Genomic DNA, 15,805 nt, shown 5'->3' with positions numbered 1-15,805 from the left:
ATTTCCCTATCCCTTCCTTACCCTCCCCCTTCCCTACTTAACAAAGTCACAAAGGGCCGTCGAATTTTCATTCCTGAATTGATTCATTATTATTATTATTATCATCATCATTTACGGGAGAATGGGGAACAGGAAAACAATGAATGGGGGACTGTAACAGGGGCCGCGGAAGCGGGGGGGGGGGCTCTATAGGGGCTTCAGCCCCCCCCCCCCCCCACTTTTTCCAAAACCGTGTACAAAAAAAGAAAAAATTACCATATGATTGTGATTTTTTGCATGGTCAGCCCCCCCCCCACATTTGGCTTAGCCCCCCCCCCCTTCCACTTTGAAAACCGTTCCGCGGCCCCTGTATAGTGAAGAGAAAAACTAAAAGGAAAACTGGGGGTATTGGTTGTGAAACAGGATTTCATTCAAAATCGAGTCATCTTGGGCCGTTGCCTACCCTCTGAAAAGACTATGGCATCGCCCCCCCCCCCCACCTCCTTCGTGTCTTTTGTGACGTTATGTCATTTCCATTCCAACTAGTTCCTCTCTGTCGTTGTTTGGTGTAACAGCGGGGCGGATGGCCAATTTCAGCCTCTGGGATGGAGAAAACAAAAACAAAAACACTTTCTCATCAAATCTCGAAGTGACGTCGAGCGCAGCAACATTACAAAATGTTAGCAATGAAAATAAAGAGGTGATTAAAATCACTCACGGGAATATTGGAACTGTATTGCAAATATTTCGCACCAATTATTACTTCAATGACCACTTAAAAGCCATTACCAATGTAACGCTTGAATAACTTGTAATTGAAGTGAATACAGTTGCACTAGTTATCTTTCGGTGTATAATTATTGTCAACTCCAAACCACGCAAGGAAGCGAAGAATGAGAAAAAATACACACCATTACATATCGCAATCAGTACCCACTTAGTCACTAATTGAATTTCATGTCAAGTTGGTCTAATTTCCACTTCCGCTAAATTATTATTCTTGTTAAATTGAAATTGGTATAACAATCGGCATTTATATATCGCTTTATATCAATCTACGACTGCTCAAAGCGCTTCACAATTATTATTACCCGGTCACTGGATTCATAGCATTTCAAGCAGCCTGTTAGGCGCACACTTGCTAAACCAACCACAATGACAGTTGTTTCCTACCGGTCCCCAATTAGCACCTGGTGAGAGTGGTAAAGTGTGGATTGACGCTAAAAGTGCCAAAGGACTCTAGGCAATGGTGGGATTCGAACACATGCCCCCCCCCTAAATAATGTCGTATAGGGTTTATAGGGTCTGGGGAAAATCTGCGTGGAAATCACACGTATTGAGGGGTCTGTAAATTAACAAAATCATTGCATAATTCGAATATTATGAACATCTTACGCTTGTCGTGACTGTTGTTGGAAAATTAATTGTAAGAAAAGTAGTCAAAGCGTGTTTTTTTATTTTTATTTGGGCAATCAGGTCATTCGCCAAAGATAGTCATTTTAGTAACTGGTTCAATAAGCTTTTTTGTAAATCCCTATACGGGGAACCAGCGTTGCAATTATAGGTGTGTTACCCGATACACACGATCCACCATTTCTTTCCTGTTTGTGCCAATCAATTATTGTAGAATTAAAGGTAGAGTTAGAGTCACTGACTCTTGATCGCAGAGGAATTCCGTGACCACCTGAATATTTGGCCAAACAGATGAAGTGGGCGGCCAGACACGGTGACATTCTGATTGGAAAACCGAGGCGAGTTGGATCCGTGGCCGTCTTAATAGGTTCAACCTTTAAAGGTGCAGACTAGATGTCACACCGTGACTGGAAGCACGTTTTCGGTGCGACTTTGTATCATTTGGAAAGATACAACTTTGTACCTCTCTTGAAGGTGCAATTCCGCACCTTATATGTGCAACTTTGCACCTTTCAAAGAGGTGCAAAGTTGCACCTTTTAAGGTAAAAAGTTGTACCTTAAATGTGCCCCCCCCCCCTTGTGACATCTGGGCCCCATCTTACAAAGAGTTGCCAATGATCCGATCAATCGCAGCTATGGAAAGCCAGTAACATCAACATCTAACATTACATGTTTGTTCAAATTATTTTCTAGAAATGAGGTTATTCATACATTCACTGTTTTCTTAACAATTCAGTATGCTTCTCGTTGTTTTCATAGGACATTGCGCTAATTTTCTAAAGAAAATATATGACATTGGTGGATTTCCATATACTTGAGATTGATCGGATCAATCGTAACTCTTTGTAAGACGGGGCCCTGGTCTGCACCTCTAAAGGTGCAAAGTTGATATTTTTCTAGTGTGCAGCTTGGCGTTATACTAGCAAAACAATGTCCTGTCGAGTTCCTACGGGAGTTACCATAACAGAAACAGAAACTCAAAACATCCATATAGACTAGGTGTTGTTATAGAGCTAGTGAATATTTTCGAAATTGGTATAGCCTCAGGGCCCTTGGAATGGTTTTTTGAGTGGTGGTGCAAAAAAAAGTTTCACCACAAAATGTAGAAAATAGAGGTAAAATTGGTCCTGAAAATTCGAAAAGTAAAAAAAAAAGGTTTCATATGTCATTTTGGTTACATTTATCAATTTTGACTCATCTTCCAGATTACCTGGGGTGCTGCCTATACTATAGAAAATGATACACGCAGCACCCCTACGGAAATTTTGGGGTATGCTGAACCAACCCCCAGCAACCCCGCTTCCCAGGGCCATGTATAGCCTAACAGAAAATGAGAGAAAAATGCTAAGTGGGTTGAATGGCAGTTAGACTCAGCTGTAGGGAAAAGCCTGGAAAACATTGTTATGTATGAAACATTGCTCTGAAACAAGCATAGACAATGTGATACCTGAGAGAAGGTGAAGCTGGTTTATAGACCCATTGGCAGCTTACTATCTAGTCTACTCTTAAGGCGACCGCACACCTTGCGATTGGTCTGCGACCCGATCTCAGAATAAAATGTTGTAGCATTTGATGCTAATATCGAGACTTGGAGGAATATCTTACTGTGTAATGTTCGAAATCATCGTAGGAATACCTATGTTCAAATCTGTGACTATGCTATCATCCTTCTTAGAATAAAAGCGAATTTAATATCTAGTCGTAATGACGTCATAGCAGTCGTACGATTGGCTACGATTTGAAACTAATTTGGCCTTTACTCCAAAATAAAGGTTTGCAATCTTTAAAAATGGTTATATTAGTATTCTTTCTTTTAATTTTAACCTCAAATAAATGATATGTTCCATTCACATTTTTTAGAAAATGAGCAAAGTGCGATTTGTTCCCAAATCGGATCGCGAACAGTCGTAAGGTGTGCGGTGGCCTTTAGTCTTGTTTAGTCTCTAAAACTACACATTGGGAACATTCCATCTTACCTTGAGAATAGGCCCATCCCCTTTGACCAATTGGTAGACAACTGTGTATATCATCACAACATGAATCCATAACATGGAAGATGCTGCAATTATGTAGCCGATCATGCGAATCTGCTTGTTCCAGTAGTCAGTGTGAACCTCGTCGAACACTATAAGATAGATGTCGATAATCCATACAAGCTGTAGGAGGAGCAATGAAAAAAAAATCACATCATAAGGCCTATACTCACTTCGAGCTCCCTAATAAATAATGGAAAAAAGTAGTTTAGGGTTATACTCCAACACCCCTTCCCTATTTACAAGAGTCGCGCAAGCAGAACAGTGCGTTACGTCGCACCTCATCGTTAAGCCCCTTTCACAATTGACGTACGACCATTTGCGACCTTTTGGTCGTGCAACAGGCATCAATCGCTAGTCATCTCATAAGATCGCACAGAGGCTTTCACAGTTGCAACAGCTGTCGTACAACAAAAACAACCAGTAAACCCCGTTGCACGAGTAAGTCGCATATGCTCTTATTGTGCTCGTGCGATCACATGCGAGTGTTGCACGAGGGATTGCGAGTGAAACGGTCGCATACATGCGAATGAAACGGTAGTGCAATGTTGTAAGCCGTTGCGATCGGTCTTGCAACAGTCTTATGGCCCATATTATTATCGCAACCAGTCGCAAGACAGGTCTCTGTACATGTAGGTCGCTTGCACATGTGCAAGTGTTGCACGACCTCCAGTCAAGTAAATGCGACTACTTAGTTGTGCCACCTCTCTTACCAAGTCGTACAACGTTGAACAACACTCGCACGATGGTCGCCCGACCGATGGTACGACCCCGGGTACGGCCTGATGCGAGTGAATCGATCGTATTTGATCGCGTTCGGATTTTGAACATGTTCAAAGTTCAGATGTGACCAGTCACGACCACCTCGAGTTCGTGCGACCGTCTACAACGACTGCGAGTGCTCGCAAGACACCAAGAGATCGATCGTGCAACAACAAGAAAAAACTGTTGCAGGCGGTCGTAAACTGGTCGGACGTCAATTGTGAAAGGGGCTGAACGGTCGCATACATGCGAATGCAACGGTAGTGGAATGTAGTAAGCCGTAATTTCGATCGGTCTTGCAACAGTCTCATATTATCGCTCCCAGTCGCAAGACTGGTCTCTGTAGGTCTCCAGCACATGTACAAGTGTTGTACGACCTCCAGTCGACTAAATGCGACTATACTTAGTTGTGCCACCTCTCGCACCAAGTCGTACAACGTTGAACAACACTCACACGATGATCGCCCGACCGATGGTACGACCTGTTGCGAGTGAATCAATCGTATTTGATCGCATTTGGATTTTGAACATGTTCAAAGTTCAGATGCGACCAGTCACGATCACCTCGAGTTTGTGCGATCGTCTACAACGACTGCGAGTGCTCGCAAGACACCAAGGGATCGATCGTGCAACAACAAGAAAAAACTGTTGCAGGTGGTCGTAAACAGGTCGTACGTCAATTGTGAAAGGGGCTTAATTGGGTCAAACGAACTTGTCAAACCCCCTCTTATCAAAAGGCTGTACATCCGCCACTGATGAGTACCCGGTAGGATGCGAAAGTCTAGCTGTATAGTAGGCAAACAAATTGAGTCTTTGAACTCTTTTTGGAATGCTCCCCAGGGGTGGAGAATGTGCATACATTGTGTGCGGGCATGAAAGGATCCAATGACCGGAGTGATAATGATTACGATGTAAATCACAATTATAAACGGAGTGTATTAAACGCTATAAATTCAATTATTATTATGATCATTTTTACCACATATCGACCACCATTAGTGTCAGTTTCCAATCATATTCTACTTCAGCAATAATAAGAAGAAGAAGTAGAAGAAAAGGAAGAAGAATAACATGTGACAGCTACAGAGAGGGTATGAATGATACCCCACTTAGAACAGAATATATTTATCTTCTTTTACGCTATGTATATGATAACATACACAACTTATACGATTGATCATTAAGCCTTGATATACAGGGTTCTGATCATTAGTTTGGCTTCACGACTGATTTCTCTTTGGCTTACCATAGAAAGAATAGGACAGGTGACAATCCAGCCAATCAAGTACCATGGGATCTGCCGCCATTTTAACATCTCTGTAATGTGTGATGAGAACCGTCTAAATCCTGTAAACCAGAATGAACAGAGGGGCATTGTGATATCTTTGAATAATAATTTTTTTTTCTTATAATATAGCTATTATTATTCATCAACTACTTTATAAGATGTCTCTATCGAGGCTCTATATAAATGCAGCTACTCTGGACCGCAGATCTAGCTGTTATAAATAAATTTACCTCACTTGGGTTGGGTGTTACATTTCTTCCTGGAGGAAGAAGGGTTCGAACTTCAAACCAACGACCTTCTGATTTAAAGGCAAGAGTCAAAACTGCATCTTTTTAAAACTTATTGCCATGGGGTACTGGTTCCGTCGCTCGCCTTTTAAACATAGGGTCGTGAATTTGAATTGTATGACATGATAGAAGTTTGACTTTTCACAACCACAACGGTGACATCAGATCGGCGGTTCGTGTGCAAAATTCATGATGTTACTATGGCAACGGCGACACCTCCGATTTGGGACGATTTTTTTTACAACCATCAAGAGCCACACGAGTGTCGTCATCTCGAGAGCGCATTTATAATATGGAAGCAACAGTCAAACAGCGCGCCTCTTGATATATTCTTATATTATTGTACTCTGTACAGGGAAGCTGCACCCAAAAATAAATTCTTAAATTTCCCATTAAAACGAGATTTTTTTCAAAATATAGGCCTATAGTAGATTCAGGTTTTGAAAAAAAATAGAATCTGATAATCATTACCACCTCGGTATAATTTCCTATCAATGTAAGAATAATTTCAAACTAAAACATAATGCCCACGGGGTATACCGTATGTTCTTCACATTTTGTGCGAGATGGCTTGCCAATTTGTGTAGGAGGAGCCAAAGCAAAGAAAAGAAAAAAAAAATCCAGATGGATTTATGGGGTTAGGGGTGAAAATGTTCCGTGTCGTACGGGACATTTCTGAGTCCCGTACGACACACATTTTCACTTTGAAGTCAACTGTACTCAAATATTTTTTGTGGGTTATCAGTAAATCGCATCACTACCTGCTTTAGCTTTATAATTGACAAAAAAAAATTATTCCTCAAGCATTCAGCTAAGAGACTGTATATTGTCAAAATGCCCCATACGATATATCTTAACTCCTTCAAAGTACTCAAGAGACCTTTATACATTTATTTGTTCAACCTGTAATAGTACACATATCTAAATCTTGATTTATCATCACTCTCTGGTCTGGATGGCTTCCTGGTGTCATTTGCAAGAGCTCCTGTGAGTAGTAAGCTGACAGGGCTTAATTGTCCCTTAAACTGTCAGTGAACGGAGCAACAAGCAGGAGAACTCCAGGCCACACCAGGATGTAGCTGGGAATTCCGGTGAGTTATGAAAATGTGTATTCTTGGTAATATGTTTGCACATTTTGTATTTTGTAATTTAAGATCAATTTGTAGAATTTGTGAACATGTATTTGTAGTTTTCTGTGTTTTATATACGCTGTTGCTGGGCTATCGCCATGAGCGCCTTCACAAAGGAAGCTTTATTAAGCGATATCATGATAATCATTATTTTGTAATTTAAGATCATTTGTAGTAAGGTACCGGTATTTGTTTACATGTCGTTTTCTGTGTATTATATCCTGTCGCTGGGTCATCGCCATGAGCGCCTTCACCAAGGGAGCTTTCTATAGCAATATCATTAAAATCATTACTCTCATTTACACTAATTTTAAAGTAGACCAAAAAATGCTGTATTACCATAAAACCATCCGATAGCGACACTCTCGTGAAAGCAGATCCAAACAAGGGGTAATGAATACACCTCATAGTACATATAATCGACGTAGTTCAGTACTATATCTGTCCCACCCTGAAAAACAAACATACAGAAAATATAAGCACAATGATCATTATATAAGTTTTCTGCCTTTTTCGCACAGAAAATATAAAATTTACGTCCACCTGTAAATTGTCAAATACTGTTATGTAAACGACATGGGTCGTAGACCTACATCGACAATGGTGTAAAAGGTTCCCCCCCCCCTTCCAACGTTTCGAAGATAGGGTGTTGTGTACAATTATCATTTTCTATATATAGGTTTACCTGTTAAAGTGAAGATATGACGGTCATTCAAAATGTTAAATAAATCAATTTTTTCTTATAGGGTTCATTTTACTGGGAACTTACAATTGGCATTATGTAACCATCGTGTTAACTTCCTTTAGGGTAACTCACATGGTAACAGGCTAACCATGCAGCCAATCAAAATCAAGGTTTTCATGAAGTAGAATGCGTAGGGAAAAGTTTTACACCAATCTTCAGCTGGTGTGTGTGTGTAGAGCGATTCCATGACATTTGCTCCGGCGACAATTGAATCGACAGAATTGAATAGTTTGCATGGAAGTTAACGTAATCAAAATATTACCGGAATCGTAAAATCATAGAGGAAAGTATGCGGCCGTGCAAACTTCCAATTAGGAAGTATATGTTACTACAAAGTCAATGCGAGACAAAGGCTCGTATTCTGAAGACATGTTTGAAAGTTTGAATTAAACCCTGGTTTAAAGTTGTGGTTTAAGTATGGAGAGCCAATTGGAGCACGAATACTTTACAGTACATATTCAATTTATTAACTCATTTGACACTCAAATTGTTCACAATTGTCTGGGAATGATAAAATGAAGCCATGGCGTAGTTTCCTTCAGCAAGAAATTAATCCACAGTGTGCTGCACTCAACCCAGGTGAGGTGAATGGGTACCTGGCAGGAATTTATTCCTTGAAATGCCGAGCGCGTAAAAGCTGCTTGATCTACAGCCACAGGGTAATAATATCCAAGTCCTTTGGAAACGCATAGAGACGTTATTCATAATGTGTTATGCGCTATACAAGAAATGAACATTGTTATTATTATTTTCCTTATGAAAGCAAAATGAATAAAAAAGTAATTAAGTATATGAAATTACAATATAAAGAGATTGTTTAAATTTTGGCTCCCCATAATTTTAGCAGAGTTAGACTTTGGTCTAAGTTAAACCTGATTTCAGAATATGGGCCTAAGAGTGGATCTTTAAAAATCATAAATAAATGCTCAGCAACCACCACGGTGACACGACATTTGCTCCTACGACAATTTCTCCCGTCTTAATATATATATATCAGAGGGCATAGAGTCAGAATTGTTATTGCAATAGAGTATTTGGTTCAGAATGATGTAAAGATAAGGATTAGGGTTTGTTCAGTTTTGAAGATTAGGTTTTATGTTTTGCTTAATGTGCAGATTTTTCCATCGGAGCAATTGTCGCCGGAGCAAATGTCATGGAATCGCTCTCCACATACACCAGATGAAGATTGATGTAATTACTTTTCCCTACTCATTTACTTCATGAAAACCAATTTTTTGAAGCAAGAATTTTCTATAAATGATAACTCTATGAAGTAGGCCTATTCATTATTATTTTTATTGCGATTCAGTGAAGAGTTTCTTTAAAATCGAATCTAATTTAAAGGAGAATGAAACCCTTGAAACCAGCTGAATCCATATCAAAGAGAAAAATCAAAGAAACATATTGTTGAAAGTTTGAGGAAGATTGAATGAATAATAAGAAAGTTATGAGCATTCGAATATTGAGATCACTAGTGCCATGTAGATCCTCCCAACGGCAATGCGACCAAGATCTGTGATATCACACACGTACAACTCCCTCATTACTTTAGTACTTATTTCACTTATATTCTCACTTTTATAGAGTCTATCACAAGGTGAGGTGTTCTCTTTATGATATGACAAGTACAGAGGTTTCACAACATTATATCATTGATGAATCGTTTGTCATATGATTAGAATGAGCAAAAAGAGATGTTTTGGGGTATATTTTCAGTGTCCAAATGGGAGAGTTGTACGTGTGTGACATCACAGATCTTGGTCGCATTGCCAATGGGAGGATCTCCATAGCATTAGTGATCTCGACATTCAAATGCTCATAACTCTTTTATTCCTAGTCCTATTTTACTCAAAGTTTTGTTGATCTTATTCTTTGATTTTTCTGCTTTCACAAAAGCTAACTTGCTCCAAGACTTTCATTCTCCTTTAAGTGAAAAGGTTCATTTCATATATCATTGGCCTGATGATGGAGTTGCGAGGGGATAGCATCATTAAATTTTACCTGGAACTCATGTACAGATTTATGAAGAAAACAAAAACAAATGATTACACATTCTCATGTACAATCCCATCCAGTACATAATCAATACATATTAATGTTCAATGCTTCCTACTCTTAATTGTTCCTTAATTTATCATTGTATTATTTTGTACTTTTTTCTCTCTTTCTCTCTTTCTTTCACTGCGCCTTGGCCACTCCACAGAGTGGAATAGGCGCATTGTAAATCCCATCTATTATTGTTATTGATTAAAGCGATGTTTGTATATACCACTCTAAATACCAACGTCTTAGCTTATTCTTTTCTCCGAAACTAACATCTAGCAATATAGACCAGTTCGTAGGTACTTCATGGACAATTTTGGTCAAATTACCTTTCATTTCTTTTATTTTGATAGGCAGATTTCAAAGCAAGATATTACCTAAGCTTGCCTTACATAGCAGGATGAAGAAATTGAATAGACCAGGTGACTAGAATAGCACACCAATGAACACTTTATGAAGGTATTTGTTGCATTCCTACTTTGAATGCATATCTTATCATGTTGCACAATGTACTTAGCAAACTGTGAAATAATTGTCGTTCGTGGACGCATCGTTGTTTTTTGTGAATGTAAATGAAAACCACTATTCAAAAGAATATATGAATAATCAAGACATCAAAGTTGGTGCTTATCTCATTAGATTTTAAACCACCATGTCACTTTCGTACAAATGACCTTCCTCTGATCATGCGTAGAATATTTTGATCATGCGCAGAAAGGAACTACGAACTGGCTTATTGAGTTATTACGTTCGTCCTTCTTTTATTCGATCCTCAACATTTCCGGACTTTTCGCATTTATTACGGGAAAACGCTCTACAATGCACCAATTCCTTTGAAAATGCAATTCTAATCACAATGGAGGGCTGAGAGGCTTTTGTCGAAAGTTGGTGGACCGGGGTAGCGTTTCATGAAAGAAATTGATCCGACAAATCCTGTTTTATCTGATAGTTACCATAGTAACAGTGCTTCTAAGCCAATCAGAATCAAGGAAAGTCAGATCTGAAAACTTGTCGGATGAGAATGTTGATGAAACGCTCCCCGGGACAGCATCGGAATCTCTTGACTCTGGACAACGACATATTTGCAATTATTGTTCGTCCCGGTGCAAATCTACGGATGATCTGCTGTCCCAGTCCACCGACTTTCGACAAAAGCCTCTCAGCTCTCCATTGTGAGTTTAATTTTGTTTTCAAAGGAATCAATGCGTTGTAGAGAGTGTTCCCGTAGTAAATGCGAAAGCTTCCTATTGATATATGGAGGAACGTATATTATCGAAATGTATTATGCCCTGAGCATGAGGTAATACGCGGTCCTCCCCATTCACTGTAAAACGCTGGTTAAACACTAACAAAAAATTGTTTAAACTTTGAAGAAAAAAATTAAACTTCTTTACATTTTTTATTTCAAAACAATTTTTTACAAATCTTACAATAATAGTTGTAAGAGTGACAAGATGAAACAACGTGCTTAAAATTTCAAACAACGTCTTTACAGTGTTCAACGAGGGCAAGAGAGACTTAATTTGGATAAATGAGAATGGCTTACCTCGGTAACCATGAGAATACCGATTAGAAATTGTAATACACAGAGTCCAAACACGACGATGTCAGGGTAGTATCCGCCTTGGAGCCACGAAGGGAGCACATCCGTGACAGACGCAATGAACGATTTCACCGTAACAAGCTGTAGTACAGAACGTGACAATTAAAGAGATGTCCTCGCTGAAAATCTGGGATTTTGATGCCCACCCGATTAGTGGTGTAATGAGCCATATCCCCCAGAAAAATTATAATAATTATGATAATAAATTTCAAAAAATAGTATCAATAATATTAATAACTAAATAAATAAATAAACGAATGAATGAATAAATAAATAAATAAATAAATAAATGAATGAATGAATAAATAGATGAATAAATGAATAAATGAATAAATGAATAAATGAATAAATAAATAAATAAATCCATCAAATTAAAAGAACAAAACTTAAGGATTATCCAACTACGCAGGAGATTCGAATTGACGCAGATTTATCCCCCTGGAATAATCGTTTTTGATCAGCAGAACTAAAAAAAACTTGGGTGAAGTTTGAATGTTTTCCAAAGGCTATAATCAACCGATTAAGACCTGCGTAGGTACATAAGGGCATAAGAAAAGTCTAACGTAAGTTCCGAATGCGTCAAATGAAAAAATATATCCGTCCTTCCATCAGTACTTCCCCCGTTCCCGTATGACCCAGCAATGAAATCACCATTTCGTATGGAAGCTTAAAAGTGCCCCCAGAAGACGAGAAAAAGAGTCAAAATGAATAGAAGACGAGGAATGAAGACGAGATCCTCGATCTTGTCAAGTCAATTTATTTAGGATGAGAAGACAAGATCCTCAATCCCGTCAAGTCGACTTTGTCAGGGCGAGAAGACTTGACGAGATCATGGATCTCGTCTTCTTCCTTTTTCGTCCTGACGAAGTCGATTTGACGAGTTTGAAGATCTTGTCTTCTCGTCTTCTCATTATAAATATAATGACTTGACAAGATCGAGGATCTCGTCTTCTTGTCATCTGGACTCTTTTTCTCGTCCTCTCATCTCGTCTTCTGGAGGCACTTTTAAGCTTCCGTAATTTCGTTTTTTAATCTTGGTAGATCGTCACCAATTACCTGAGAGTTAAACCAGATCAGTAGAACGACTAGGAAGAATAGAATAGCCCACGCTCTTGATCCAGGCATTAGAGCAAACGCACGCGGAAAGACCTCATAAAATAGATAAGTACCTGAAGAAAACAAAATGTACACATATCTGGGCCCTGTCTAACAAAGAGTTACGATTGATCCAATCAACCACAACTATGGACGGCCAGCAACGTCAACATCTGAAATGCAAATTTGTTCAAGATATTTTCTAGATATGATGTATAGGCCCTATCGATACATTTAGTTTGTTTTTATATTCAGACTGCTTCTTTTTGTTAACAAAGGACAAGGTGCGAAATTCCGCAAGAAAAAAATTAAGGTATGGATGGATTTCCATACCGTTCAGAGTGATTGGATTAATCGTAATTCTTTGTAAGACGGGGCCCTGATATAAAAAAAAGTCGACACGAAGTTTACATGTCGACATCACGAGATAACTCGTCTTATACCATGTCGACAAAGGCTACCATAAATTATATTTTGTAATGGGTAAATGCGTAGTTGATAACGATAAAGTTGCCCCTATATACCCACTCGTCAAATAACCTTCCGATCATACATGTATGATAAATGGCTATTGCAATTTTTTTTAACCGTAAGAATATTCAAATTTGACATTGTTTCGTATCTGTCACCCTCTCTCCAGTTGGCGATTTCTTTTATTTTCCTCTCGAAAGGGCTTTTAAGCACTTGGCTATAACGAACCTTGTGAATGGATATGATTTGGAACATGTTTTACATTTACCCCCACCCCCCCCCCCCAAAAAAAAAAAAGAAGGGTAAATAAAGAAATAAAAATAAATAAAAATGGGCCTATAATAATAATTTTCATCAGGCACCCGACCAAATATATTTTGATATGAAGTAGCAGGATTTTCCTGTAAAACACATTTTTTCCCTATTATCTTCCACATCATAATTGTTTTAGGTCATACACTGTAAAAACTGTGGTGTTAAAATCACACCCTAGAGATTAAACATAACACCAAAGAGTTTAAATGTAAGAACCAAAGGTGTTGTAATAAAACCTATAGGTGTTAAACTAACACTCTCAATTGTTATATATCACCAGTGTAAAATAACTGGTGTGGTCTATTTACACCGGTTAACACCACAGTTTTTGCTGTGTACATATTCATATAATCAAGTAATCAACTGGAACGATGATAAACACATAATAGGGAGTTTTCGCAATTGAAACGTTGACGGATTCTACTACATAGTAAATCTATTGAAAATGTCCATCAAATCACAATGAACAGCTTACTGATCTTAGTCAAAAACACATGAGCCGACGAAAAGTTGACTAATTATGTCGTTTGTCCAGTGTCACGTACGTACGACACTGCTGTTTTGATTCACTAATTTTCGACAAAGACTTCTTTGTCATGATTGGATTTTGGCAGTAGATTCTCTACCTTCCAGAAAGTGTCTGCGTAGCGGTTGCAAAAACCCCCTTATGACAGGCTTTAATTTCCCACACTGCAAAAACTCTGGTGTTGATTTAACACCAACCCGGAATCTACATATGTCTACACCAGAGAAGTGTTAAACAACACCGGTTTCGTTTTGGTCTAACACCAGATAGGTGTTTATGCAACACCAATTAGTATTAAAACAGCATCGATTTGATTCCAAACCGGTGTTGTTTCAATACTTCTCTGGTGTGGACATATATAGATTCCGGGCTGGTGTTAAATCAACACCGGAGTTTTTGCAGTGCACATTATACACACCTGGCACGGCTTCTGTATTAATTGGTAATTCGCTTGCGTACGATGCGAAGCCAATGAATGAAAAGACGATGACACCGCCATAAATACTCGTCATCACATTCAGAAACGATACGATCATGCTATCCCTAACAAAATAATCATAAAAATTTGTGATGACACTGGGATTCATACACTTCCGTACACTGTAAAAACGCTGTTTAAATTTTAAACCCTTTTTATAAGCCTGTCACTTTCACAATTATTCCTTTTGAAAAAAAAAAAAGCAAATTAACAAGGCAACAATAGTCAAAACTGACTAGTTTGCCTAATTAAAATAACAACAACAACTATTATTTAAACTTTTAAACAAGTTGTTTAAAAATCGTCCCAAGTTGTTTGAAAGAAATTAAACAATTCTTTAAAAGTTTAAACAACATTTGATAAAGTGACGGGCTTGTTTAAAAATATTCAACAAGGTATTTAAACGTGTGAACAAAAGTTGTTAAAGTGAGGGGATTAAGCAACGTGCTTAAAGTCAAAACATTGTTTTTACAGTGTATATCGTGACAAAAATTGTACACAAAGTTGGATGTAGTCTTACAAGCGTGAGATAATCACTTAAAGAAGAAGTTCACCCTGACAAAAAGTTTTTATTGTAAAAATAGCAGAAACAATATTGGTAAAGGTTTGAGGAAAATCCATCAAATAATAAAAAAAAAAGTTATGAAACTTTTAATTTGTTGATTTGAGACGTCATATGCGAGCAGTTTTCCCATATCATTGAACTGTCATTTTCTCAGAAAATTGAAAATGGTTTATATTGTACCTTCAGTAAGCAATAGACATATCAGTTCACACCCGCTCCTGAGAGAAAGAAATAAACGAAGTCATCAAGAACCATTAAAAATGTTAAATTTATGCTTTTTATATAATATAACATGGAGGCTGTTTGTATATGACGTCACAACAACAAACAATGATAAAAATCTAATAGGCCCGAATTCACAAAGGTCGACTAAAGTTATACCGGGGTTAAATTTAGTCGGGGGTTAACTAATACCGGGGTATAAAGTTAGTCCACCGCGCTATTCACAAACGGTGGACTAACTAATCCATGGACTAACTTTAGCACCCGGTGCTAAATTTAACCCACGGCTGAGTTATACCCCGGTGCTAACTTTAGTCCATGGATTAAAATGACGTCAAATGACGCGTTTTATATCCCGGGTATAACTTTAGTCCACCTTTGTGAATTCGGGCCATAGTGTTTAACCTTTGATGGATTTTCCTAAAACCATCACCAATTCTTTTCTGCATTTTTTGAAACAAACCTTTCGTTAGGATGAACTTCCCATGTAACAAACACTGGAGATGCCATAAAAACCAAACCCCTTTTGCACATCCCTGATTCTTTTTATGCCTCTAATTACTTGCATTTCTTGGAAAACCGATGGTATTCCAAATCATTTTCTCTCCAAAACATATTGTAGGTGAAGTCCGACCAACTGGTCACATAAAATGAGACGAAAATTTTCTTCCAGGATTCAGTTAAAAATTAGGCGTTATTAAAGGGCTCGTTACTAGAACGCCGTGTAAGATGTGAGTAGGTTTCGGGTGAATTTGTGTGGGCAGCCGCAAGGGCCGAAATTAAACGGCCAGGTATTAGTGTAGTGTAAGCTAGCTAATATGCTGGCCAATTTTTCGTATGGTGTCTTTCA

General features: G+C 38.3%; 1 protein-coding gene across 1 annotated transcript in view; it reads right to left on the bottom strand.

The window, feature by feature from the left end:
- Positions 1-501: 501 nt before the first annotated feature.
- LOC129274018 (sodium- and chloride-dependent GABA transporter 1-like) overlaps positions 502-15,805 on the bottom strand; it is a 35,044-nt gene continuing 19,740 nt past the window's right edge. Inside the window, exons 8-14 of the mRNA XM_054910884.2 lie at positions 14,109-14,233; positions 12,340-12,452; positions 11,227-11,364; positions 7,232-7,343; positions 5,434-5,534; positions 3,369-3,548; positions 502-579 (exon numbers count right to left, since the gene is read on the bottom strand). Of these exons, the coding sequence (XP_054766859.2) occupies positions 502-579; positions 3,369-3,548; positions 5,434-5,534; positions 7,232-7,343; positions 11,227-11,364; positions 12,340-12,452; positions 14,109-14,233 (847 nt within the window). The remainder of the gene's footprint in view (positions 580-3,368; positions 3,549-5,433; positions 5,535-7,231; positions 7,344-11,226; positions 11,365-12,339; positions 12,453-14,108; positions 14,234-15,805) is intronic.

This window comes from Lytechinus pictus, chromosome 13, assembly GCF_037042905.1.
Source record: "Lytechinus pictus isolate F3 Inbred chromosome 13, Lp3.0, whole genome shotgun sequence".
NCBI lineage: Eukaryota > Metazoa > Echinodermata > Echinoidea > Temnopleuroida > Toxopneustidae > Lytechinus > Lytechinus pictus.
This window is presented reverse-complemented; position numbering and strand designations above follow the sequence as displayed.